The 27130-nt window shown below is 41.0% G+C and overlaps 1 protein-coding gene across 2 annotated transcripts in view; it reads left to right on the top strand.

Annotated features, from left to right (window-relative positions):
• Positions 1-12357: 12357 nt before the first annotated feature.
• The window catches only part of FBLN1 (fibulin 1), an 82966-nt gene continuing 68193 nt past the window's right edge, over positions 12358-27130 (top strand). Inside the window, exon 1 of one of the 2 annotated variants that reach the window (XM_030463877.1) lies at positions 12358-12927. In XM_030463877.1, the coding sequence (XP_030319737.1) occupies positions 12852-12927 (76 nt within the window). In that variant the 5' untranslated portion in view covers positions 12358-12851. The remainder of the gene's footprint in view (positions 12928-27130) is intronic. The other variant, XM_030463872.1, reaches the window with a different exon arrangement.

Genomic DNA, 27130 nt, shown 5'->3' with positions numbered 1-27130 from the left:
GTACTGTATGTGACACTGCAAAAGAAATGTCAGTCCACTGCCCTGTGTATAATGGAAAACAGTTATTCCCTTCACTTTTATTTGAGTCCTCTGAAGCAGAGAGAAGCACCATGAAAATGCCTCCAAATAAAATATAACCTGGGTGGTAAACGGGAATGCCAAAGTAGTACAAAAACAGTAAAATGTGAACCAGACAAACTCACATTGGCCAAACATTTTTTCATGTTGGGAAAAAAAAAAATAAAAAGAATAAATTTTGAACAGTGTCACATGGGACGCACAGAAATAGACAGACAGAAACCATTAGATGTGTATTCTGGTTCTCGAGCAGTATATGGCCTTTGCAGTCATAATGTATAACTAAAAACTGCTGCAGGCTGCTGTATGTGTTGCTCAACTGTGCCTGTTAATAAGAAATGGCTTGTAAACAAAGCCCTGTTGCAGTACTCTGGACAGAACAAAGGAACTTTAAAGGGACTTTACTAAGCAGTGTGTCACAAAAGGAGAGAATAACTGTGGAATACAATGGTTCCATGATAGCCAAAGCAATCATCATAATGATTGGAAAGGAAAAAAAAAAAATAGCAAAACCACAAAGAATACCAGGTATCAAGTAATTAAAACAACAGCCTGAGATGAAGGAAAAGCACAAATGTCTTGTTGTTCTTGGGCTGTATTCTTAAATGAAAGCTTTATAGTTGGTTGTTCATAGATATGGCAAAATCTTTCTCTAGGTTTTATATTAGGACATTATATTATAGGACATATGTATATTAGGACAATATATTGTTTAATATATTTATATATATTAAATTTTTTTTAAGAATAGATATTTCAAAGGTCCTCTGTCATCAGATATCTGGACACAAGGGTCATATAGGACATAAGACCCCAGGAAAACATTCATAAAATACTATGAATACTCACAACAAGCTTAAAAGAACCCATGCTGAGAGCAGTATAAAAGCTGATAAAGTCTTCCTGCTAAGTATTTTTTTTGCCTTTGCTATCCTGCTAGCATCATAATGAGGACTTTATACAGTCACAAACACAATTAAGCCTCATGTCCATCCTGGCTGGGCTCTTGAGAGCAGATTTATCCTTCCAGCAAGAAGATCTCTAGTTAGTCACCCATATCTAAGGCCTTCAGTCTGGTGAGAAGCTGATACCAACTTTCCCAGTTCAAAGCTCAAGCATTTTAACTGGCCTCTAAGGCAAATATTAAGTATATAGTATAAGGAGGAGCCATGGAATGCAGGAAGAGAGAACAGATGAAAGGAATTCTTTAGGCTAGGATCAAAAAGAGTTTCCCATCTTTTATTGAAAGTACATATGCTGTTATTACTATTATTAGTTACCGTTTATATCAAAGCAATATCTAGGGGTCTGTCTTACAAATGGGATGCCATAGTGCCAGCTACTCTAGCAATATGTAGCTAATGCCTCTGCCATCAAATCCAGGAGGGATTTTACCACGTATAACTGTGCCTGAAACAGCTCACATTTAGCTAATACAATGAGCCAGAGTCATGGTGATGTGACAGTGTATTTGCCTGTAGTCTACTGCAAGTCCCTATTTACTCTGTCTTCACTCGTGATTACAGTGAACATGGAACACAGATTCCTGAGATACAAACACACTCTCTGTGCCTGTTCTCCAAGAAAGTCAAGGTCAGTGACAAGCTAGATAGCTCTTAAAAAAAAAACCAAACTACAACAAAACAACAAACAAAACAGTCATTGCCTCCTTCACAGAAGAAATAAACTCAGAATATCAGAAACAGACTGTTTCACCTTTCCAAATTCAGTTTTAGACATATAAAAGCACTGCTGACATTATTATTATTCATGTTGTTGTTCACAGTATTGAGTTGAGTAGAAACTGGCAGTGAAAAATTTAGGAGTTCCAGCAGGGATTTTGTTACTAGAAACAGAACAGCAAAGCAGGAGAGAATCTACAAAGATTTCTATTAAAGGTGGTTTTTCTAAAAAAAAAAAAAAACGAAATAGATTAATGTAACAGCAAATTAAATCAAAGGACCTCAAATTGTGTGAGCTATTAGAAAATACAGGAGGCATGAGTTGCGTGGATGTGAAAAAGATTCTTGTGTTCCATGATGGAGTCTGGCAAGTGCTAGCTGTTAAGCAGCATTTGAGAAAAAACAGTGAAAGACTACAGTTCCCACAATATGCTTTGGAAAATTAAAAGCATGAGTGAGCTTTTCTGTTTAGGGCACTTTATATAACCCAGTTCAGTCAAGAATTTAAGGGCATATATAAATTAAGGTGTGTGAGTAATCCCACTGAAGTTAATAAGGCTATTTTAAAGTGATGAAGTGTTCTGTGATATTGAAATCAGACTACATACCATCTCATGGGAACAAGTCTTACAGCACTCCAATAGAAATATTACCATTTACTTCAGTGGCAGTTGCTTCCAAAGTTAAAACTATTCTTAGCTTTGCTGGTTCAGAGCAAACAGTCAGATTTCTTTCCCCTAGGAACAGACCAACAGTACTGTCTTGCAAAACTTCCCAGAGTTCAAAAGAAAAATTCATCCAAGAGGCTAGAAGGATTTACGGAAAGGATTTGTTCAATGCCCTCTAATATGTGTCTGCATCCACTGTTTAGCAGAGCACTTCCAAAGAATGGAAGATCCTCACTCACTGCATCACCCAACAGGACCCTCCCTGGTTGGAGTTTTGGGTGTTTTGTTGCTCTTGTGACAAAGTTGCTGAATCTTTAGTTATATGTTTGATGCTGAGTTTCTTCTGGCTGGCTGGTGACAATCCAGGCTCTGCCTTTCAGCATTTTTTTTTTTTTTTTTAAGTAGTCAGGGGCAGAATTAAGTTGCCCACAATGCCTCATATAAACCACAATGTGACCAAACCAATCATGCCTGTAATGTGTAGCTAATACTAGAATGTGCAGTATAAGGTCAAGATATGGCTGATGCTCACACCCTGACTGCAGGGAGTGAAGCAAACAAAGAAGTGTTGGATTTTGGTATTGCTGCTGCTACATGGGACTGATCTGAAAAGCAAGGCATGTTACAACAACATGAGTGGAGGAATTTCAGTAGCTTAAGTAAATTGCTAAGTATTTGATGTGAGGTGTGGAAATGTTATCTCTGTGTCTCTGTACTTTATGCACATAGGTCCTTTAGGGTTTTGGGGGGTTTTTTTGTTGGTTTTTTTCTTTGTTTTGTTTTGTTTTTTTCACAATATCAGCTTTATATTTTGATGGAAACAGGCAAGTTGAAACACACCAAGCATAGTAATGAATGATCTGGTGTAAAAATATATTTAAATCGTCCTTAACTCTGATAGCTTCAGGAAGTACAAAATAAAATACTAATATTTCACCAAGTTTTGTATATTTTATGTCTTTATAGTTTAATGTCAGACCTGAGGCAAAACATTTCATCAGTGTGCATATAAGAAACACAAGTTTCATTCTGAAACTAAGAATGGATTTTTCAATTTCTATGAAAAAAAAAACCAACCCAAACTCTCACTGAAGCCACTGGAAGATATAAGTCTGCATAGGTGCTTTCACTTGTAAAGTGAAAAGGTTTTTTTTACTCCAGCGTAGAAGTTTGGGGATAATTTATGATGCTAGTTTTGTCTCAAACATTTGGCATATTCTCAAGAAAAACAGCCTTAGTAATTGTACAAGGTCAGTTCAACTTGTAAGCAATCTGGATCGTGGTCTTAACAGAGGCAGGTCAGTTTCACAACCTGGATTTTTCTTGTAGGGAAGAGTTAATAGCAGTATTGGCCCCACTGAAGTCAGTGGGAACTTTGCCAGTGATTTCCATAGAGCCAAGATTTCACTGGCATTTAGCAGAGCTATTAAATACAGTATATTGCATAAACTGAGGGAAAAAGTGAAAGGTACAAATAAAGAAACTCCTTTTTTTTTTGATTCATGTTAATGATTTGGCAAATGCTTCTCTTCCTAGCTATCTGCTTTAGAAGAGTTAAGACCCAATTTATATTACTCCTGAATACCGCTATTTAATGGGAAATCTAAAATATTGAAAGAATCTTGTTTTCTGACTTGCAATGAAGCAATTATTTACATACACATGTTAAATCCTCATGACTGACCTGTATTTTTGTGGAACATTTCAGAAGTAAAGTACAAATTATGGAATACCTATCAAAGAAATTTATATATATATGCATATATATCCTATTCAGCTGGAAAATTGACTATCTGTACATTTCTTAGTTTAGAGAAAAGAATATGAAAGCTATTCTGAACACTAACCGTATTCAAATACAGAGTACTATGTAGGATGCTGCTTCTAAAAAGGGGAAATAGAAAAGTGAAAATTGGCCTAAATTACTTCATACCACACCCATGAGAAGTTAATGGCTCCAGGTTGCTACTTCATACCAGCTAATTCATGCAGCCTGCTTGATTTTATGGAGGTAAAAACATTTTTCAGATCAGGTTTTTCTTATAGACAAAATGAGGCACAAAGAGGTAAATATCTTGCCAAAAGACATCTCTTAAGTCAGAGACAAAGCTGGAAACAGAAGCTCTGTAAAGTCTGCACAAACTTGCTGTTTAGCAGCCACATTTCTCTCAGATAATTAATTCCTAAATAGTTACAACATGGGGGGACATCAGGGAGGTAGGGCATAATTTTTGAGAATAGACTGAGGGTTTTTATTCTACCTCCCTTTGGTGTAGGTGTGTTATAGCCTCTTTTTTACACATTGCACTGGGGCTGTTCTTCCCTCTCGCATGAATATCTCATTGACTCGGTCCAAAACTCTGTGACTACCTCTAAGGACAGTTGTGATATCACAGTCAAAAGGAACAAGAATGGGAGGAAAGTTTCTTCTGGAATAAAATGGGTAGTACAGGACTGGTTGGTTTGCATTTTTTTTATATGGATCCTAAATTCTGTTGCTACCTCTGCTTCCAGAACTCAGCCAGGAGCTAAGAAATGAGTGTCAGAGTCACAGATAGACAGAAAATCAATTTCATGCAAACCTTAAATTATACTACATCTTCTCTCCAAAGACACTGAGCCAGTCTCCTCACCTACATGGGCTGTGGCTAACGATGTGGTACATCCAAATGCAAATGTCTGCCATGGGACCTGGGAGCCACAGGGTACATGCAGCATGGAACAGCTTAATCCATTATGTTCACTTAATATGGCTAATCTGCTTAGCTTTCCTTTGGCAACTCTGCAATGATATTCTGATCCAACCACCCATCCAATTAAAAGACAGAGCCTACCAATTTCACAGAGCCCTAATGTCAGCCAGTTTCTGTAGGCCAGAAAAATATGGTAAGCTTATAATATTCTTCTTCCGAACAGTCTGCTACACTACAATAACTTAAATTAATATCTATTAAGGTGCCTTCCCACAGTTCAGAATTCTGTAAGCATTGTGTAAATGCAAGCCCTACTCCCTGTGTATGATGATAATAAGATATGCTTGTGGCATAGACATCCCAGATGGTTGGAGGTTGGCGAATGTCACACCAATTCACAAAGAGGGCCGGAAAGAGGACCCAGAAAACTACAGGCCTGTCAGCCTGACCTCAGTGCCTGGCAGGGTTATGGAACAGATCATCCTCAGTGCAATCGCACAGCACCTGCAGGATGGGCAAGGGATTAGACCCAGCCAGCACGGGTTTAGAAAGGGCAGGTCCTGACTGATCAACCTGATCTCCTTTTATGATCGGGTGACCCGTCTGGTGGATGAGGGGAAGGCTGTGGATGTGGTCTACCTGGACTTCAGCAAGGCCTTTGACACTGTCTCACACAGCATCCTCCTGAGAAAGCTGTCAGCCCACAGCTTGGACAGGAGCACCCTGTTCTGGGTTAGGAACTGGCTGGAGGGCCAGGCCCAGAGAGTGGTGCTGAACAGGGCTGCTTCCAGTTGGCGGCCGGTCACTAGTGGTGTCTCCCAGGGATCAGTGTTGGGCCCAGTTCTGTTTAATATCTTTATTGATGATTTAGATGAGGGGATTGAGTCCATCATCAGCAAATTTGCAGATGACACTAAGCTGGGGGGGAGTGTGGATCAGCTGGAAGGCAGGAGGGCTCTGCAGAGGGACCTGGACAGACTGGAGAGATGGGCTGACTCCAATGGGATGAGGTTCAACATGGCCAAGTGCCGGGTCCTGCACTTTGGCCACAACAACCCCATGGGGAGCTCCAGGCTGGGCACAGAGTGGCTGAGAGCGGCCAGACAGAAAGGGACCTGGGAGTTTGTATTGACAGGAAGCTGAACATGAGCCAGCAGTGTGCCCAGGTAGCCAAGAAGGCCAATGGCATCCTGGCCTGTATCAGGAACAGCGTGGCCAGCAGGTCCAAGGAAGTGATTCTGCCCCTGTACTCAGCGCTGGTGAGGCCACACCTCGAGTCCTGTGTCCAGTTCTGGGCCCCTCAGTTCAGGAAGGATATCGAGGTCCTGGAGTGGGTCCAAAGGAGTACAACTAAGCTGGTGAAGGGACTCCAGCACAGATCCTATGAGGAGAGGCTGAGGGAGATGGGGCTGTTCAGCCTGGAGAAGAGGAGGCTCAGGGGAGACTTCATCACTCTCTACAAGTACCTGAAAGGAGGCTGTAGCCAGGTGGGGGTTGGTCTCTTTTCCCAGGCAACTCTCAGCAAGACAAGAGGGCACGGTCTCAAGTTGCGTCAGGGGAGGTTTAGGTTGGATATTAGGAATAATTTCTTTATGGAGAGGGTGATCAGACATTGGAATGGGCTGCCCAGGGAAGTAGTGGATTCTCTGTCCATGGAGATATTTAAAAAGAGACTGGATGTGGCACTCAGTGCCATGGTCTGGTAACCATGGTAGTAGTGGATTAAGGGTTGGATTTGATGATCTCTGAGGTCCCTTCCAACCCAGACGATTCTATGATTCTGTTCTATGATCAGGCCACCAAGGATGGTCTTGGGTTCCTAGGACAAAAATATTACAGCCCAAGGCTGTAGAGTCTAAAAGATGTGGTTCATGAGTAACCAAATTTTGGGAACCTGTGCTAAAGAAACTGAGACTAAGAAACAGAGGGTGTCTATGAGGGTGAGGGAAAAGGAGAAAACCCAGTATACATTAATTTGTTGTAGAGTTTTATCAGGGTTCATACCTTTTCCTCTGACTATCTGCTTACATTATACTGAGCTTCTACTGCTAAGATAAAAGTTTTCTGGCAGGCTGGGACTGTTTGCAGATGGATAGGATGGCTTCTTTCTTTATTAAACTTATACAAAAACATTTGTTAATAATACATCAAATCCATTACCCAATAATGAAATAGCACTGCTTGATTGTTTCATTGCCTATTTCAAGTAATCATAAGGGAACATAAAAAACTGTGTGCTCTTCATTTGAAACTTAGATACAACAGACTCGGGAATTCTATTTGTGCAAACCTGAAATGTCTTGTATTCACTTGTATGTTTTCTGTTTCACAAAGACCATTTTGGCCACATACTTGGATATTATTTGTGTTTGATGGGGATGGAGCTCAGAGATGCCAGGAAGGGATAGGCCTGGATAGCCATTTACTTTATTGATGTTTTTTCCCCACCCTTCATAATAAGATTTTTTTTTTTTTTCAACAGTGAAAATAACCATCGGTACTGATGCTGGTTGACAAATTTGTCACCCTCTGAGAGACTGCAGCTAAAGTAATGACTGATCCCTGCTGTTGTTAGATTTCTGGGGGCCAATGCAGATGCCACTGTCCCTTTCAATGCCTCTGTGCTGACTCACATTGCTCTCCAGCTTACCCAAACAGAAATCAGCCTTCCCAAGTCTCAGGTCCTGGAAAAGGCTTTATCTATTCACGCATAAGACTAGCTGTGCCCTAAGTGACATAAGAGAGTCCAGAAGGGGAGAGGAAATTTATGGGAAGGGGGAGATCTGAGAGGCTGGGAGGATGCATCTCTAGAAGGAGAGGCAGGAAATACCCCATGAATGTCAGCTTGAGTTATTCCTGAATTCTACAACTAATGCCATAAGGGAAATTACATGGATCATCAAAGCATTCCTTTATACCCCAATAAACTCCTCCTTGTCTTAGAAGCAGACCCTATACATATTAATAGAAAACCCGTGTATGTTTTGAGTGTCTGAGATAGCTATACATATATTTTCTTAATCAGTCAGGAAAGAAAAGAAAATGTAGCCAGAATTTACAAAATAGATAAGAACTCCAAAAAATGGGTAAAAACTCAAAATATGTCAAAGCAGTGATGTTGAAAAGGGCTCAGGGTTATGAGTCCCAGTCTGGAATATTTATTAAAAAAAAAAAAACACAAAAAAAAGCCACATTATATTCTGCCTTGGAATTCACAGACTAATCTGTGCAAAGAGTAAAAAAAAATGTTCAGAGACCAATATAGCAGTGAAAGAGTTTGTCTGTACAAGGAAAGCTCTATCAAGTGAGCTGACCCTCTTCTAACAGTGTTTAGGTGTTGGGAACATAGAGCCCAGGTAGATCCCTGGTTTGGCTACAAGCAGCTGTAATGCCAGCCATATGGTTTAAGCAGCTTGTATGTATGCATATATGTCATATTACTTATATATGTAACATTATTTATATAAAGAGCAGTCCAAATTTAGAATGGTTATGAATTTCAGCTGACACTGTAATTATGCTGAAAGGAGTTCTGAGCCAGTTCCTCTGCTTGACTTCAGCTACTGAATGGCATCACTACCCAGATGGCATGAAGGTGGTAGGTAGGTCAGCCTTCTTGACTAGACTTGGAGGCAGAATTTCATACACACTATGGAACAGAGGAGGCTCTCAGTCCTCCTGCCTTCATTTGTTAATCCAGGGCCTGGCATGACTTAGGCTTTTATCCATTTGGTGTGGATAGTCAGCAGTTTGGGATCTGAGAATGAAGGTGAGCCTTCAGTGTGGGCACAAAGTGATTTATCTATGTGGAGGTTTTATTTCAAGCTAATTCCTAACAAGTACATGCTAGATGCCTATCAAGTGTCCACCAGCTACACTACTCTAAGGTGCTTTGATGGTGTGCAAAGCACTCAGTACAAAGTGACAGTAACTTTAGTATGAATACAAGCCCAAAGACCTATTAAAAACCAAACTGGATTGATTTAGACTCAAAATAAGCAAGATTGTTATCTGTAATGCCACTAACAGCTTAAAAAAAAACCCACCAAGAATTGTGGTGCATCTGTTTCTGAAGACTCCAACAAGTTTTCCTTACAAAATTTGTGTTCTAGTTCAAGTGGAAAACCTGCTAATACTACTCAGGACAGGCAAGACAGTCAAAATGGTGCCCCATAAACCTGAAAAATCTATTCACAGTATTAAGATACTAAAAACTAAGGCTTCCCAAACTTCCAGTATTAAAATACGTTGTTGCCACATGTCATTTGGACAGAGGTCTTCCTTACAATCGTCATTATTTTTTAATTCAGAAAATATTTAGGAACTATTTTCTTCAGGAAATGAGGCAAATGCCAACTGTACTTTGCATATACTAGTGTTTGGAGCAAAGCCAAGTGCATCATTGTACTCCAATAGCCATGGATTTGCCTACTGTAGAATTTGGGGTCTGGTTTTTATGGTGGAAGATGGTAAGATCAACACAGGGTTTTCTTAATCTTTGTGTGTCCATAGCATCTGGTGAAGTATTCTTCCTATTAAGAAGGAAACTGGTCTTTTTATGCATCTTCAATGTGGCACACTACGTTAATGAGAGCCAAAAAGTAGCTTCATTTTTTGCCATAGGGGCCAAGGAGTTCCCGTTCAGTAATTACGTGTAGATTTCAGCTCTAGAGGAATCTATTTTATTACTTGCAACATCCATGCTGAAAAAAGGGAAAGATAGAGCATAGTCTTTTCCCTCTCCTTTGCTCAGCTCCTGGGACAGGTAGTGGACGAAAAAAAAAAAACGGGGCTTGGGAGCTGCAGTAAAAACAGCTGGGACTATGGGGCATCTTTGATCACTAGGCAGGGGTTGATGTCCTTACATAGGCTTATTCAGGCCATCTCAAGAATTCCTGTTCCCATGAAAACTAAGTAGCCAAATGACAACTGTGAACCTGCTTCCATAGATGGTAATGGATTTGTTAGAATCCATTTGTTAGTTTAAAATCCTTTGTGAGTTCACTTGTGTGTATATACTCTCAACAAGACCCTTGAAAATGACTTGCACAATGATTTGTTACTGTCATTACCCATTAATCTGAGCTTCTGCAAATGATTTTTATTCTTCTGAAGTAAAAATAATATTCTCATTAAAGACTCTGTTTGTTTTAAAAGCTACACAAAGGATTACAGGGCCTTTGCAAACAGATGTAAGAAAAAATGTGGTTATGCAAAAAGTTCCCTCTCATGAGTCTTTACTTTCCATTGACTTCCAGAAGCTTTGAATTGAGCCCAGAGTGCATGGCTTAGATCACTACAAAGCTTGGGGACAGTAATCAGAATCACATGTACCCAAGGACACTGAATGTGATCGTAGGTGAGAGTGCCAATTTATTTTGGCAATGTTCACTCATACAATGCAAAAACCCCTACCCCAAACCAAGGAAAAACCCATTTATCAGATCTGCAGATGACCATAATAATGATAGCTTCTAGAAACATTTCTTAAACAGTTACTTGAATTTGCCTTATTTCTGGTAAACAGCTTGTGGTGGCAAACTAAGCAGGAACAAGGAATTCTCACTCTGGAGTAAGAATGTCCACAGATGGTGTTAATCAGGGCAACTCCATGTGTGGACAGGCTATTATGTATGACTTTACACTGTTTTAGTCAAACTGGTGAACTTCTTTCTACCCCCATTTAATCAATTAGGAGAGGATTTAAAGTGCAGTGAAATAAGCCAATACTGAACTGAATCCAAGGTTTCTACAGAGGAAATTCCATCAGTTCAGTTAAATTGGTGCAAACTTTAGACAAGGTGTGATCTTTGGTAGCTGCCTTCTGCAGCTGTCTGAGATGTGAAAAACAGTAGCTTGGAGGTTGTGATGAAACACTGCCAAGGTCCTGCTGTAACTGCTGTTAGTTCCTAGTAAACTGAACTGGGACATTTAAAGAAGAGACAGAAATAGTCATGCATGTGTAGAAGAACCAAGCAAAAAATACACCTAAATAAAAATCAGCCCTCCACCCTTCTTCCCCTTTTCTAGATGCCCTGCCCTCTAAAACAGAGAAAATCAAAACCAAAAGAAGAAACAGTAATCAAAAAGAGATGGTGTTATATGATAATGGCATCAAGAGTGTGCACAGGGGTCATTTCTTTGATGTGTCTTCCTGCGTTAGAGTTAGAAGGCACCACGAGAAGGTTGGTGGAGCCAGATTCAAAAGGAATAAAAGGAAATGGCCTTCACACAGCCAGTGGTAGATCCACAAAAGCAGTTACTAAAAGATATTTTGGATGATAAAGGTTTACAAGAACTCACACCTGGAGTATAAAATCACTGGGGACTATTAAGTGCACAGAAACCACATTCCACTGAGGAAATGCTCCAAACTCAAAGCAGCTGGAGGCTGGGAGGGTAGTTAGGCAAATTGTCACATGTGTTTTCCTTGTTCCAACTCTTCCATTGGTGACCACTTATTATCATTGCTGAAGACAGGCAATTGGTCTAGTTGGACCCTTGGCCATGGGGCTGTTTTTATGTTCTTGTGTAAGAAAATAAAAGAACAAGTAACCTGCTGCAGAACCAAACACGCACACTCTCAACTCTTACTGCTCTAAATACTTTTTCCAGTTGGACATTTTGGGGACAGATATTAAAAAAGCTGAGTTATAAAGTAGTTACAAGAGGAATACTCCAATCAGAGTCCATGTGGAACAACAAGTAAACACAAACTAACTTCCAGCTGTTTTTTCTGAGTAAAACCGAGGGCAAAGTGTAGAGGGGTGATGAACTCTCCATTTGTTTCCATGCACATTTGCCTGCAAATACTATCCCTCACATTATCTTAAAGATCTTGGTCAACAGCATAGCCAACTGGGTGCTTTCAACCCTTAGCTCTTCCTTTGGCCACTATCAGTGTTTGTGTTCCTGTTTAAATAAGATAAGGAGGGTTGGAGAAAAAAGAAAAAAAAAGGAGAAAAAAAGGGGGGAGGAGGGGAGAGACAGAGCAGAGCTAACTGCTTCATTTGGGTGAAATTCTCATCCTGACTTTTTAAGAGAAGGAGGAGGAAAGAAGGGATTTTTCTCCCCCCCGTGAATTTTACTGAAAGATTCTAGAATATCTCTCCTTTAAAAATCCTTTTTACTGAAAAAAGTTCTCTTGGTGTAAAATCCAAGACCACGGCAAGACCACGAATGAGGGCAGAAAAAAAATCTGCCCTCCAGAGGTTAAACCTTTCCTTCTCTGCTAGGTGGTTTCTTTTGTTTTGTTTTCCTTTGCTTTGCCTTTGTTTGTGGCTTTCTCCTACTTGGCACCGAGAGAAGCCGCTGCCTTTCTCCTTCACAGAATCCGTCAGGCCGGCCCTAGCTTCACGCTGAGTATCTGTAAAGTTTTCCGAGCTGAAGGGAGTCTGTTTTACAGCTCCTGTGGGGGTGGCGAGGAAAGGGGTAGGGGTATCAGAAGCAACAGGGTCTCTCTGCCTCCAAGCTGTGGTGGCGGCTCTGTTCTGCTAAGCACTTGCAGGCTGTATAATTAACCGGGTAGGCAGTGAATTAAATCTTTGTAAAGCCCACCGAGTGGGGGGTTCCTGCAAGCACTTTTCCAACCGGTCTCAGGCGGCTGGGATAACATCAGGAGAAGCAACAGCAGCAGCGAGGGAAAAGGGGGGAGCCCGCTGGACGCTGCAGGAGAGCCAAGCCCCCGCTCGGTGCGAGCGCTCCCGCCGGCGGGGAGCTGCGGGCGGCCGATGGACAACCTCGGCGGGGCTCGGCCGCTGCGGCTGCTCTTGCTCCTGGCGCTGCTGCCTTCCCTCCGCGGCCAAGGTAAGTGCGAGGAGCGGTACCGGGGCGATCCGAGACCAACAGCGGGCGGGCGGGGGTCCGCGGCTCCGCGCCAAGCCGCGCCGCGCTCCCCTCCGTCGCCTCCGCCAGCTCCCCCGGGGCGGGCGGTCCCGAGGGGTCCCGGGTGCTCCGGAGGGCTGCGGGGAGCCGGCCCAGTCCCGACCGGCCGGGAGGCTGCCGGCGGCGAAGCGCTTCCCGACCGCCCGGGCTGGCTGCCCCGGCGGTACCCGGTACCCGCTCCCCTCCAGCCCCCGGCGGCGAGCCGAGACCCACGGGGGATGGGGCAGCGGGACGACGGGATTTCCCCTGATTTCCCCCCCTTCCCCGTGCCCCTGGACGTCCCGGGCAGGCTTTAAAGCGCCGCTGCCACGTTCAAGTGAGGAGAAAGGCGTGGCGTGCACCGGCTCCTCCGCGGCTCCCACCGGTTCCCGCTACCCCCCACCCTCCTGGGGCCGCTGGCACCCGGGCAGGTTCGCTCTGCTCCAGAGGATCGATAAGAGGCTCTCCCCCGGGACGGACTTTGCCGCTGGGAGTTGGTGAGTTGCTCCATAGCGAGATCGGGCTGCGCTCCCCACCCAGCTCATCCGCCCCCGGAGCTGGGTGACCCCCGGGCTGCTGGAGGTAGGGGCCGTCCGAGCGCCCCGGGGCGGCTTCGGGGCTTTTGCAGCCCGGGATGTCAGGAGTCGCGACATGTCAGGGCTTTTGCCGCGACCGTCCGCCCCTCTATCGCGAAGGGCGACTGGCGACTGGGAAGGAGATGTGTCCCAAAACCGGTGGTCAGGAGGGATGTCAGATCTGATCGGCTGAGAACCAAGTGATGCTCCCCTTTCCAAATGGGAAAAGGGATCAGCAGTTATTGGAAATCTCAGTGGAGCAGGAAGCATGGTGGAGCAAAGGAAGGAATGCAGGTTTTTTGAAGACAAAACGTGAAACATTTATGAATGATACTGGGCGATGTGGTCGCGTTTGAAAGCTGAGATCTGGATATGGGCCATGGCTCTCTTTCCGTACTGTGCGTTTCCCCTTCTGTTCTCTCAATACTGTATAAAAAGTGGTTATTATTTTGGTTTAATTCAGAGTAGGAATCCACCACAAATACTCTGGTAAGATGAGACAAAGAAACTACTTTTCATATGGTGATAATGAATTTATCATAGCTAACAGATAAGTGACTTTTTCTATAAGGTTGACCCCAAGAGGGGCATTCAGAGTTGAGGTTTGATTGTACTATACCCTAAGTAAACATTTACAAAGGTGTGACCTCTGGCCTGGCCCTAACGATGGCAATCAAAAGCCAGTGAAGTAAACTATTTGTGACAGTCACAGTATTTTGTCTCCTAGATTTTCATATAGCAAAGCACTTGCCGCAAATATCCTTTAAAATATTTGCTTTTGATGGAGAAATGTTAGCCACTCCTTTTAAAGGAGGAAGGGCAGAATAAAGAAGGTTAGAAAAGCAACATTCAGTGCCAGTATCCCACTATAGCTCCTACTTTTCTCTCAGACAGCAGGGTCAATCAGCAACACTGTGGCTTTGATGTGTCACAGTGAGTGGACCTTGTAGGTTTAAGCATTTGATATTACTGTAAAACAGTAAATAATTTAATTTTGTAATAGTAGTTACATTGATCCCTTATTACTGGACTACTTTTTAGAAGAATGATAACTAATTAGAGGTGTAAGTTCAAGTTTTAGTTCACACTAATTTATTAGTTCAGTTTTTTAGTTAACACAAAGTATAGCCAAATTTCTCAATAAAGGTATGTGGTGGGGTTTTTGTTTTTTTTTTTTTAATTCTCCAATAAAGATCCATGCTCTTAATTTCACCTGGAATTTCTACATCCTTAGTATTATGCAAACAGTACATTGGATAAAATTAGATTTAGATGTCTAAAAGCAGAGGGGGATCCTTGCTTAGGACACTACCTTTTGAAGAGCAGACTGGTCAGGTGAATTAATTAAGACTAATTGTAATTAATAATTTAATAATTATTAGTAAATGTAACTACAGTAAGAAAAGTCTTTCCTGCATTATTTCCTATGGCCATCTGTGTTTGCAGGCAAATGAAATGATTACCTTGTGAGATCATGGTGTCTAAGTGCAGGCTCTTTGGGGGGAAAGTCTGTGTTCCTCTGTATGACTACTAGAAAGGGGCTTGGGGTAAAGAGCTCCTAAGTGCTTTAGAAATACTGCTGACAAGTTACTAGGAAACATATTTCTGAAATACAGCTTCCTCCTAAGCTTGTTACCCTCAGTTTTCTTCATTTGCTTTTCCTTACTTAGGAATCATCAAATCATCAGTATGTATTAACTGAAGTCTGTGTTCTAAAAAAACAGGGCTACTTTCACTGAAGCTGACTAGTGTGATAGATACACACATCATTTTTTGCAGAAGTATAGGTCTTATAAACCTTGTCAGTTTTATAATTCAGCTTCAGTTTATTGTAAATGTTAAATTTTTTATAACTTTTTAAAATTTTTTTTCTTATGATGTAAACTACCATGTACTGGAAAACATTAATTATTGGCATCATTATGTCCAGTCAATGTATGAATAGTTCATCCTCTCTTTAGCTGTGACTTTGACATGTCTCGGTACTATAGGTACAGACCATTTAACTCACTAAACATCTGGAAACATGTCTTTTCAGGGCAAGCTTATAGTAATAAAAAAAAATGTTCCACTGACTTTGTGGAATGAAGCTTTATTTTAAGATCATGATTTTTATGTGTGCTTTTATAGCAGTACATTTATAAGAAGTATATGGGTGGGGGCAGGACTTATAAAAGGCTAAATCTATGTATTCTTTCCCACTATCATAGATAAAAACTCCCTCAAAATCCTATATTGTCAGAAACTGCAGCTCTAAAATATGAGTGCTGATTCTAGATTAGTTTTCAGTTTTTTAATAGTCCATTTTCAGACATGAAATTTTATTACAATCAGGGAAGTGCAAGATGTTAAACTCTTGTTTTTCATCTGTGTAATTGAAAGCAGACATGCTAGTGAAATCCAAGATGAAAATCCATAAACTAGCTTATCAAGTTACTGCAGTATATTTATACTGTTCTGTATTTCAAGCATTATCTATCTGATAGCAGGTCAATGTATTTTCAAGTTATTTATTTATTGTTGCACATTAGTCCATTCTGCAAGTTTCATACCAACATTACATGTTTAATAAATAGCTGTGTTAAGACCAACTTGTTCTACTGTACTTTTATTAGCATTTTCTGAAATCAAAGATGAGTCTTAGACCTCTGGGACCTGACAGAAAACAGAGCTACCTGGGACCATAAAAGAATTTAAGTTTGGTTTTGTGAATTACGGATAGATCTAAAGACATGGGTGGCAAAATCAATTCAATAAACAGAGGATAAGGTTTTACTAAATGTAGGAAAGTATCTGTAGAAAATAAAAGGGAGTGAGACAGAGAAGGTCAAGAAAGAGCTGAAATAAAAAAATATCAGGGCACAGGCAAGAATTTTAATGGTAGCATAGAGTGCTTTCGTATGGAAGAGATAAATGAACAGAAAGTTTTGTGAAAAAGGTAGCAAAAATGATGGTAGACAGTGACAGGGAATAACAAAAATGAATAAAGTTAAGAAATAACAAAATTAGCAGAACATTTTAGCCGGAATAGGGAAAAGTTTTTTAAAGCACTCAGGAAAAGTTGGGCATGTGTATTTATGTGTGGATTTGATAGAAGGAAGTAGGCCAACAGATTTCAGTAAAGTCATCAGAAATGATTGAACTATGAGTGTGGGTAATGTTGCACCAAGGTAAAATGTGGAAGTGGAGGCAAAAGATTGAGAAGACTGAAGGGCAGGAAAGAATAGAAGGGTTTTCCACAAAAATGGCAGTGAAGGAGTTGTCAGTAGCAAGAGAACACAGAGTGAAAGTGGGCACAAGAGGCTGAAAGACTACGATGGAGGGGAGGGTTCAGTAGAGATCAGTGAAGAGCTCTGGGAGAATGTAAGGAATTACTAGCCATAATATTCTGTGCGTAAAAATCAGTTTAGAAACACTTAGAGTAATGTCAGGCAAGTGAAGAAGTCGTACCTACAAAGGTGATGCTCTGGGTAATTTGCAGTGACAGGGAGATTTTGTACAGAAAGGGGAAAATTGTGACAGTAACCTGCCTGCTGACCAGACTGGGTAATGGGTTGTCTCCTGCTGAAATAATCAATGTCAAGCCACTGAGACAGTTCAGTAAAAGCTGTGTTTAAATTAATCTTTCATTGAAAGGATGCAACAGGTCTAAAGAAGAATGTCCAGTACTAATGCTTTCTTGAATACACTGGTGCTCTGTTGGCTAAGGCAGATAATAAGGCTTCTTGCCTTTCCTTTTTTTAAACCAGTAACACTTTTTTTCCAGCAGCTCTCATGATTGTTTAGTCTCTGCTTTGTATTTAATGTAGTCTACATTAGGTTTCTTAAAAGTTTTAGAGAAACTGACCATTTGATTTCAAGTCTGTGCTGATGGATCTGAAACAGAATTTCTTGATTCTCAAGAATTCTCATTCAACTTTTTTTTTCAGTTAATCAAATTTATCTAAAATTGTCATTCAAATAAAGATGATAGGCATTTTTTATGGAGTTTCAGGTGATTACCACACAAGTACAGGAACTACAATATTTTCTGGATTACAGGAGCACCCACAAACATGCTGTACAAGCATGTGAGATGTTTCCTGCTGAAGGCAGACACTTTTGAGTCTAGGCCTGTCAAAATCTGGATCGAGGCCTTAAACATAGTAATAAAGAAAGTAATATTAAAAAAAAATCTACAGCTGGTATATTCCAGTGGGTTTTTTAGGATATTTCCTAGGTTTTACAAAGTATGGGAAGGATATACTGTACAAATGCTACTAGCAGTATGTCTATTTATAATACCACAGTATTCCAGCTTTGAAGCTGTTCTCACCGAATAAATTCCAAGCTCAGAGTACTGAGTACTTCTAATATCAATACTTAGGCAGAAAGTCTTGATGAGCTAGATATCAATTTACAACTTGGTATGCATAATTTCAGTAAGGAGGAAAGTCTCATGAAAGAGTTATAATAATGTTTACTACAAAAGAAAATCTTTCCTTGATAATTGCTAAATTATTATTATTAAAAAAGGTGTCTTTATTTTCTCCCTAGTGTGAAATCAGAAGTTTCATCAGTGTTCATTAGTTACTTGAACCTTGTCGCATTGTGCTGTAGATTTAATCCCCTCTACATAGTGTTTCCATACTGTTCTTTAAACATGAGAGTAGTAGAATATCAGAGTCTTTTACCCTTGTCCATCTTTTTTTTATTTACTCAGCAATAAATATGTGTACACAGCAGATAAGTGTCACTTAAGCAGTATATTAAAGTATAGTTATTCTTGCTGATTTCCTGGTCAGATGAAAACAAAGAAATCCCACTGTGAAAATGTTTCCCTGTGAACATTTCATATGAGAAAATACAGAAATGCTTCAGCATATATATGCTTGATACTCAGACATGCTGCTCTGTCATATTTTCATGCTTCCTATTTCAGTTGCTTTAATTTAAATTCATGCCTGTTTTTAGACTTGGTCTAAAACTCTTTAAGCTTTATCTAAAGACTGTAATTTACCACAGTGCATTTTGGATCATGGCCTTTATACAAATTAGTAGAAGAAGCAATAGATTAATTGTGGCACTTTATATAAAACTTTCTAATGACATCGTTTCAAGATTCTACATGAGAAGTCAAAAAAACCCCCAACCAATTTGTTCTTAAATGAGAAAGAAAAAGTGCCAGAAAGAAAAGGCTATCAACACCCTGAGAAGCAATTTCATCAGTTGCATGATTTTTATTATACAGGGAGGAGTGGAAGACAAAATTTAGCATGTGTTTGTCAGGAAGAGCAGTTCCCGTTCTTCAACAAGTTATCAGTCCTTCTTGTAGGCCCACCTATGTCATCTTGGTATGACTGGGTTCTTCATACCACCTGTGCCCATCAGAGCTCTGAATGTACCTTCTTTTTTCATGTTCTTTTGAGCATATAAAGTCTAAGATGCCAATGACTTATAATAAACTCTTTATATGGTGCTGTCTCAGTGGACTCCAGTATTAAATTTCTCTCAGTTTTATCATGTCTTCTAGAAATGGTCAGAACAGCCTTGAGTCTTCTAGTCTTGGTGTCTTTCAAACTTCAGCCTCCTCACAGAAGTCCAAAAAATAACCTATACAGGATGATGAAAAAATTCCACTTAATGTGAGAAGACATCCACGGAATTAGCAGTCTTCAGAGATGGGTTGCTGAGCCTGTGTGTAAGAGGGAGCAGCAAAAGAATAGGTTTAAATGGGTTTTTTGAGCAGGCAGTGAAAAAAAGAGCATTAAAAATTTGCTGTTAGTAGGAGCACTGAAGCACAAGAGCAAGTTGCCTAGAGAGGTTGTGGAATGAGCCTCACTTTATATTATTAAGAACAACTAAATAGAAATTTGCCTAGAACTGGTCAGATTTTGTTAGTTCTGCCTAACTGTAGCGGGTAGGGCAAGGTAATCTCTTGAGGGCTCTTATATCCCTGTCTTCTGTGGAAATTTGATACATATATATATATATATGTATAGGATGCCTTACAGTATTTCCTGCAATAGTTGGAGTCTTCTAATTTTTCAGTAGCCATGTACCTGTTTTGAAAGTTGTTTTGGCGTTTTTGGTGGTTTTTTTCATTAGAACTTAGGCAAAATAATAATAATAAAAAACCAAAACACAACAAAGCCAGCACAAAAATACAGTAAAACACTTAACTTTTCCAAGCAGGGAAAATGAGGCATATTGTAACAGGCCATTGGCTCCCTTGGGCCTGTCCTTATCACCAGACACAGCAGCCACCTCATCACCAGTTACAGCCATGAAGGATTTTAAGAGCTTCTTTTATTAACTGCAAACAGGCACCTCATAAAATGAGGTTTGGCCATATCTGAAAAATCCCTCTCATTGTGTGATGGCCACTGCTGGTGCTACCAGAGCCAGATTCCCCATAAATGAGTGTTCTCCAGACCTAAGAAAATTTCCAGTAAAATGTTGGCTGTTTTAAAACCAACCACAAAACACACTAATGTACCAGACATTTCCTTTAGAGTGCTGCTACTTTATTCCTTACTGCGTTACTTCTTCAATGATTTCAGCTGGCCTGAATTCATCTGAAGGTGGAGGTTCAAACCCTTTAAGCCTGTTTAAGGAGGATATTGTATTTCTTAGCAGCATATGAACTGGGAGTGATAGACTCTCAGTCCATAAAGATCCAGTATGACCTTCACACTGGGGAGAGAGAAGCATCACTGTGATAGCACACTGGAGGAGTGCTGGAGAAGACCCAGGATTGGTGATGAACCCAGCCTTGCAAGATGCAACAGGTGCATTGGAGAGTGCTTCCTGGCTTCTGCTGTTTTGGGGATTACAAGAGAGAGCATCTTGGCTCCAGGTTTTGTGTATTTGTTACAGAGCTCAAGCTGGTATATACCTTAAGTGAACCTTGGAAACCTTGTTCTTTAAGAACAACCTCGTAAGAGGACTAAGAATAGATTACTGTCCAAAAGTGACTAATGCCACAGCTCTGCTGTGTCTGTTCCTCATACCCCAGCAGTATATTGGCATATTTGATGTATAGTCTTGAGGTAAAGGAGAGTATCTCTTCAGAAAAAGAAAAGCTTGTCCAACGCTTTACTTCTTTCTCTGCATATAAAATGGTGGAGGGGCATCTTCATTCCTACTCCAGTCTGAAGAGATCCACCAAATCCTCACGTCGTCTCAGATGGAGAATGGTAATGCTTTCTGGCATTTCTCTATTACTCCTAATTTAAAGCATTTGTTTTGGGGAATCATGAAGCCAGATTTTCTGTTGTATGTCTTTCTCTTTCTTAGTTTGAGGTCTCCTTCACCCATTCGTCTACTCCGTGTGCCTAATCCCTGGTTTTATGCAGAAGATCAGGATGTAACAAGGCTGTACTTATTATAACATCAGTCTATTACCAGATGGACCTTTGAAGTCAGCTGGCTTCCCTCCTATCTAAACAGGTCTCTGGGTCTAGGTGCCTCAAGTGGCCAGCCAGAGTGTGTTTGCATTGCCAGAAACAGCCTCTCTACAGTTGTTTGTTGTACAGATGGCCAAAAAAACCAGGACTACGGATCCCAGCTGCCAGCACTTGACTGCTGTCCCCGCTACAAAGGCGGTTGGCTTGTCCACCCAGTATCAGCCTGGTGTCCTTGTTTCAGGAAGAGTTGGTTTGGCAGCTCAGACTGAGCACACGTTGTCTGCCCTGAACCCATAGCACAGGGGGGCCTTGGCCAGCGAGCTCAGTTGCTCCGGTTTAGTGTCAGGAGGACAGATGGAAAGGGGAGATGGAAGACAAAGAATGCGACTCTGAATAATATGGATGGCTAATCTGTCATCTTGAGGGTAAACTTCCATCTGTAGACTTGGGTAACTTTCAGCTGACAGATGGATGAGCATCATTAGTAAGACAGTTGTCTTGACAGGACAAGGAAAGTTTCGTCAGAGAGGTATGCTGTGAGAGCTGAAAGTATTTTTCTTACTGGAAACCTAAACCAAAGCATATCTGCTGTAAGCATGAGTTCCAAAAATTCTGGATGACATACTGTTACTGAAACTTGTTGGACTAGTGCTGAGCTTTCACAGGGTCCATCTGCTGCCTTGTATCTGCATATGTTGAGGGGTGATATTCATGTTCTGTTTTCTCATATTCCACAGTCTTACAGGGTAAATGAAGAGCAAAATCTGCACCATATTTTACAAACTCAGTCAGTTAATGTGCTTGAAAGATTGAAAACGGATTAGGAAGATGGTGATTTTGACCCTTGGCTTGGACTCAGTTCCAAATCTGTGCCAAACCACACCTGGTTACGTGGGCTTGGAAGTCAGTAAATTTGATAATCACATCACTTAGTGATATGACACCACAGAAGAGCTGGAAAGCTTTGCTAGCACTAGCTTGATTAGCCCACCTAGATTCAGGTGTAGCTTTGGTTTGATATTACCATCATCTTTATAACTGTTTCATAGATCAGCACTGAGTAATGAACAGCTATTTAATCCTGGGTTGTGTATGTTTTTTTCCAACATTAGCAGCTGTATGGAAAACCTGCTCTTGTAAATTGTTACTAAAATAATCTGACCCTTTTTGATCTAGCTGTAATGCTACTGCCATGAAAATTATCCAGTCCTTTTTACTTCTGCTTGTTTTTTGCACAATTCCAAGAAACAATCCAGGGTTTCTCATTCCAGGAATCATGCTTTTAGGCAACATTCTTCAGCTTATCTTTCTTTTGCAGAAAATATTCACTGTAGCAGCTGAATAAGCAATTATGACATCATAAAAGTCTAAGGTTATACAGATTTTAACCACATTTCTTGCTTTGAACTCCCACGCAGTATTGCAATCCTGTTAAGATTAGCAAAACCACCTTTTTTTAAGTCAACCATATGCTTGTACATATTTTATCAGTGTAAGCAGAGTTCATAGCTAGCACATGAATGCATGGCGTGCACAAAATGTTTTCATTTGTGTGACCTTTAACTGCATCTTGTCTTATAGGTCTTCATGACAGCTTTTGTAAAATTAGAGATCTGAGTTCCAGCTGTCTTTCTACTGTCCTCTTCCAGAGACTCCTGCAATCTCTTTCAGAATGCCATATGTAGCACTTAATATCAGGATGGGTGGCCTGTCATACTACTGGAATTCAGCTTCATTTGGATGCTGTGCTTCACATACCTTTTTACAGGGCAAGATAGGGATGAAGCTGCATTTGATTTTATCCAAAGTAGACTTGGATTTTCTCAATTAGTCAGATAGCATGTGAAATCACTGTGTCTGAGTGAAACGGAAGTGAAAATGCTACCATCTTAAAAGATCTAGGGTTTATCTTCAGTTTTTCTGTCTTGTGATATCAAAAAATTGAAAAATTGCTTCACAAGCTTAAAAAATGGACCAGATGGTGTATTCTTGCATGTTACAACTTTCTTGTAGTGTTTCTCTCTCCAAATAAAAGGCTGAACACAGCCAGTATCACCAGACATCCCAAAAGTGTTTTGCCTCTCAGATGCCTGAGATTTCCCTGGCTGATTTGCATGAAACTTTCTGCACTTGATAAAGCAGTTGCAAGTGGGACCAGGTTCAGAAGGACAGTACTGTAATTCTTCTTTTACCATCCTTGCCACTCCAGCCCTGGGGGGTGCCATGAGCCCATCACTTGCAGGAAAAGACACATGATCACATTCAGAGGCAAATGAATAATCACTTTTCTTCACAGTAGGTGAGATTCTTCGAGATGTTGTAACCAGAGCAGCTTCTACCATCTGCTTTCCACTACTTCTTCCTTTCAGATGCCCTGCATTGTGAAATTCTAGTTGTGAGAAACTGAGGAAAGGCCCTGCCCCCCCCCCATCCCCCCCTCCCCAGTGCTGTTGGAAGAGGGTGTGAGGAGGCACAAAGCATCTCAGTGTGAACTCCTTGCCAAGAGATTTCCAACAGGCAGCCACATGGATAAGCACATGTAGAGTTTAAGCCACTACACTGGAAAAATACAGTTAGTTATGAGACAACAAGTCTGTCCTGTTTCTGAATACTCATTGATAACTCCTGATGCCAAAATAGTGAGAATTGACTCCAGTGCAAGCAGGAGTTGACACCAGAGTGGGAGACACATACTTTCTGAGGGTTTGAAAGAGTAAAGAGATTTGCCAATGAATGACCATTTTTAAAAGCAAACTGGAGAAAATGTTTTTCACTCTTTTATTGTTATGCTTTAAAAGAAAGGTCTTGAGGGGTGGAGTCCTTTTTTTACTGCTTGTTTTTCACTTCCCTGTATTCTCAAGAGATTTTTGGCAGGACCTTTGGAGGATATGAATTGTGATGTCATCAAAAAAATGAGCCTGAACCACAGTTCTCCCTCAGCAAACTATTAGAAATCCTTCTTCATCTGGATGCACTCCTACAGATGATTTTGCTTAGCTTGGCCTGCTTTGTATTCTTGAGTTATTTGGTTGGAGAAGAGGTGTGTTGCCAGAGCTGGGAGGGACCAACTGGTGTCCAGAGCCAGGGATTGTCCTTCTGGGGAGGAACTTGGCCAAAGATCCATTTGTACAAAGCTTTGCAAAAACCTGCAGCCAGCTCTGCACTTCAGTTAAATGTGTATCATTTTTCAACACGGTTAAGATTAATTGCAGACAACAGCATGGAAAATACTTTATTTGTAACACATTTTATGAAATGGGATGCATATAATGTTTGTTAGCAGCACACTGGCAGACAGAGCAGCAGAGTCCCTATTCCCAAATAAGAGATCAGGCACAACTTCATGTCTTTCACCACAGGCAGTTATTTATTTACAAGACTGATTTTCTCTGTAGCATTATAAACTTCAGTTAGCTTTCAGGCTCTGGCATCAATTCTGGACACACTGAGGAATTAAAGAGAAATACTGCCTTGACTTCATAATGAGAGAATTTTGACCATTATTTGGGGTATGTAAGTAAGACTAGAAGAGTGACCCGGGTCATAGAGTACACAGCTTTGTTATAAACTGACGTGGTTCCATTTATAAGTGTAATGATTTTCTTAATAAAAAATGTTTGGTTTATTTATTCCATAATTCTGATTATTGTTACTGCTGCAATACTTGTTTGCGTGAACTGGATGCTTCCACAAGCTTTACTTACCTAGGCTTAAAATGGTCTGTTTCTTTTAGTTTTTCTTCATATAATAGGGCTTTGATTCCCCTGGCCATCCTCCTAGCTTTTCTTTACACATTTTCCATTTTGATATAATCCTTCATGAAGAGGGATAGCCAGAATTATGATGAGCCCTCCAGAGCTTTGCACTGTGGAATTGATAACTAACTTAAGAGCTGCCTTAAGATAACTGATGCATCCTAAAATCTCATTTAAATCTTTCCTTTTTGCTTTGAATTGCTGGATTATAATCACTAATTGGGAATATATGTTGCTCCCTGAAAACAACTGAGTTAGTGGAGGTGCTTATTTTCTTGACTTGCCTTTAGCTGCTTTTTACTTTCCCATGTATGCAGATTTGCCAGTTGAGGTACTCTTGTAAGCTCTATGATGTATCCCCAAGTGTGATCATGAGCAGGTTAAAAAAATGTTTGTGGCTGTTTCATAACAGCAACAGGTTAGGATATGGATTTGTGGAGAGATGAAGGCTGCAACCCCCATACATCAGGGACACCTGAGGAGTGATGCTTGGTAACTGATACAGAGAGTGCCACAGGTGACAGATTCTTGCCCTTACTAGAGAGCAGGGAGCTGTTTGTGAAGGTGGGCAGTCTTGACTGTAATGCTGCTGCTTACTGGATTTTGCTCCCTTTAGAGGCACTTGGAGCAAAACTGAGAATGACACAATCATGTGAGACATTTTATGATCCAGTGGAGAGAATCTGGGAATGACCTGGTGTGCACTCCCTAGTCTGCCACCAGCGTGCTGTGTGATCTGGACAAGTCATTTCATCCTTTTCTACTTCAGATTTGCCACCAAAAAGGAGTAAATGAGATGTGCCTTTCTTTGTGTAGCACAGAGACCTACAGGTGAAAGGGTCTTATTTATTTTTCATTAAGTAATCAGTCAAAGAATCTCACAGACTTTTTTAGGTTGGAAGGGACCTTTTGAGATCATGCAATCTTTGAACAGTGTTTTCTTCTGTTCAGATGGAACTTCCTAGGGTATAAATTGTGTCTGTTGCCTCTTTCTGCTGTCAATGGACACCACTGAGATGAGTCTGACTACCTTGTCATGTCTTCTCCCACACGGTATTTATAAACATCAATCAGATCACCCCCGTAGTCTTCTTTTCTCTAGGCTAAACAATCCCAGGTCTCTCAGTCTCTCCTCATATGAAGCAGCCTCCTGTGCATAAATAATTTTGGTTGTCCCGCACTGGAATCACTCCAGTAAGTCCAAATCTTTCTTGAACTGGGGAATCCAGGACTGGACACAGCATTCCAAATATGTTTTCATCAGTGCTGAGCAGAGGGGAAGGATCAAAACTTCCCTCAACCTGCTGCCAGTGCTCGAATGCGGCCTAAGATAGTGTTGGTCTTCTCTGATGCAAAGGTGCATTGCTGGCTCATGATCAACTTGGTGTCCACCAGGACACTCAGGTCCTTCTCTGCAGAACTCTTTTCCAGATGATAACCCCTTCTGTGTGTACTGGTGGATAGGGCTTATTCCTCCCCAGATGCAGAACTTCACATTTCCCTTTGCTGAACTTCATAAGGTTCCTCACTGCACATTTCTTCAGCACGCTGACACATCCCTCTGGATGGCAGCACAAGCTGGTGCATCAACCACTCATCTCACTGTTCTATCATTGGTGAACTTGTTGAAGTCAGGTCATTAGTGAAAATGCTAAACAGCATTGGAACCAGTATTGTCTCCTGGGGTACACCACCTAATGCCTTACATCCAACTGGACTTTGTGCCACTGATCACATCCCTCTGGGCCTCACCATTCCATGAGTTTTCAATCCCCTCCCTTGTCCCCTTACCCAACCTCCACACACAGCTTGTCTATGAGAGTCTTATGGGAGACAGTGTCAAGAGCCTTACTGATACCAAGGTGAACATCCACTGCTCTCCCCTCATCCACCAGGCTAGCCAGCTCATTGTAGAAGGCTGGAGGGTTGGAGAAGCATCCACTTCATGAAGCCAGTCTGACTTGTCCTGATCCACCTTCTTATCCTTCATGTTTTTTGACATTGTTTCTGGGGTTGACCAGCCTGTAGTTTCCCAGTTCTCCTCTTTTGTTCTTCCAGAAGGCAGAGGGACGTTTTTCTCTTCCATTATTTAGAAATTTCTCATATTCACCATGACCTATCAATATTATGGCAATCAAGCCACCTCTTTCAGCACTCCTGTGCAGCCTGTCAGGCCACGGTAAAAAAAAAAATTACAAAACACAGGGAAAGCATTAGAAAGTTGTCTCCCTTGATAATCAGATTTTTTAATTGATTTTTTATACAGGTTGTGTATTTGTTATACAAGGAGCTGTTCATTGTTTGTATTTCAAGATAATTAGTAGGAAAATGTGACTCATGTTTTATTCCAAGTTCTGATACACCTGCTGTGTAGTGAACTTTTGCACTTGGAGTATAAAGCAAACCTTTTGTGCTTGTCAGTTCTTTA

The sequence above is a fragment of the Calypte anna genome, chromosome 1, assembly GCF_003957555.1.
Source record: "Calypte anna isolate BGI_N300 chromosome 1, bCalAnn1_v1.p, whole genome shotgun sequence".
Classification (NCBI taxonomy): Eukaryota; Metazoa; Chordata; class Aves; order Apodiformes; family Trochilidae; genus Calypte; species Calypte anna.
The sequence above is the reverse complement of the archived record's forward strand: the minus strand, read 5'-3'. Positions and strand labels throughout refer to the sequence as shown.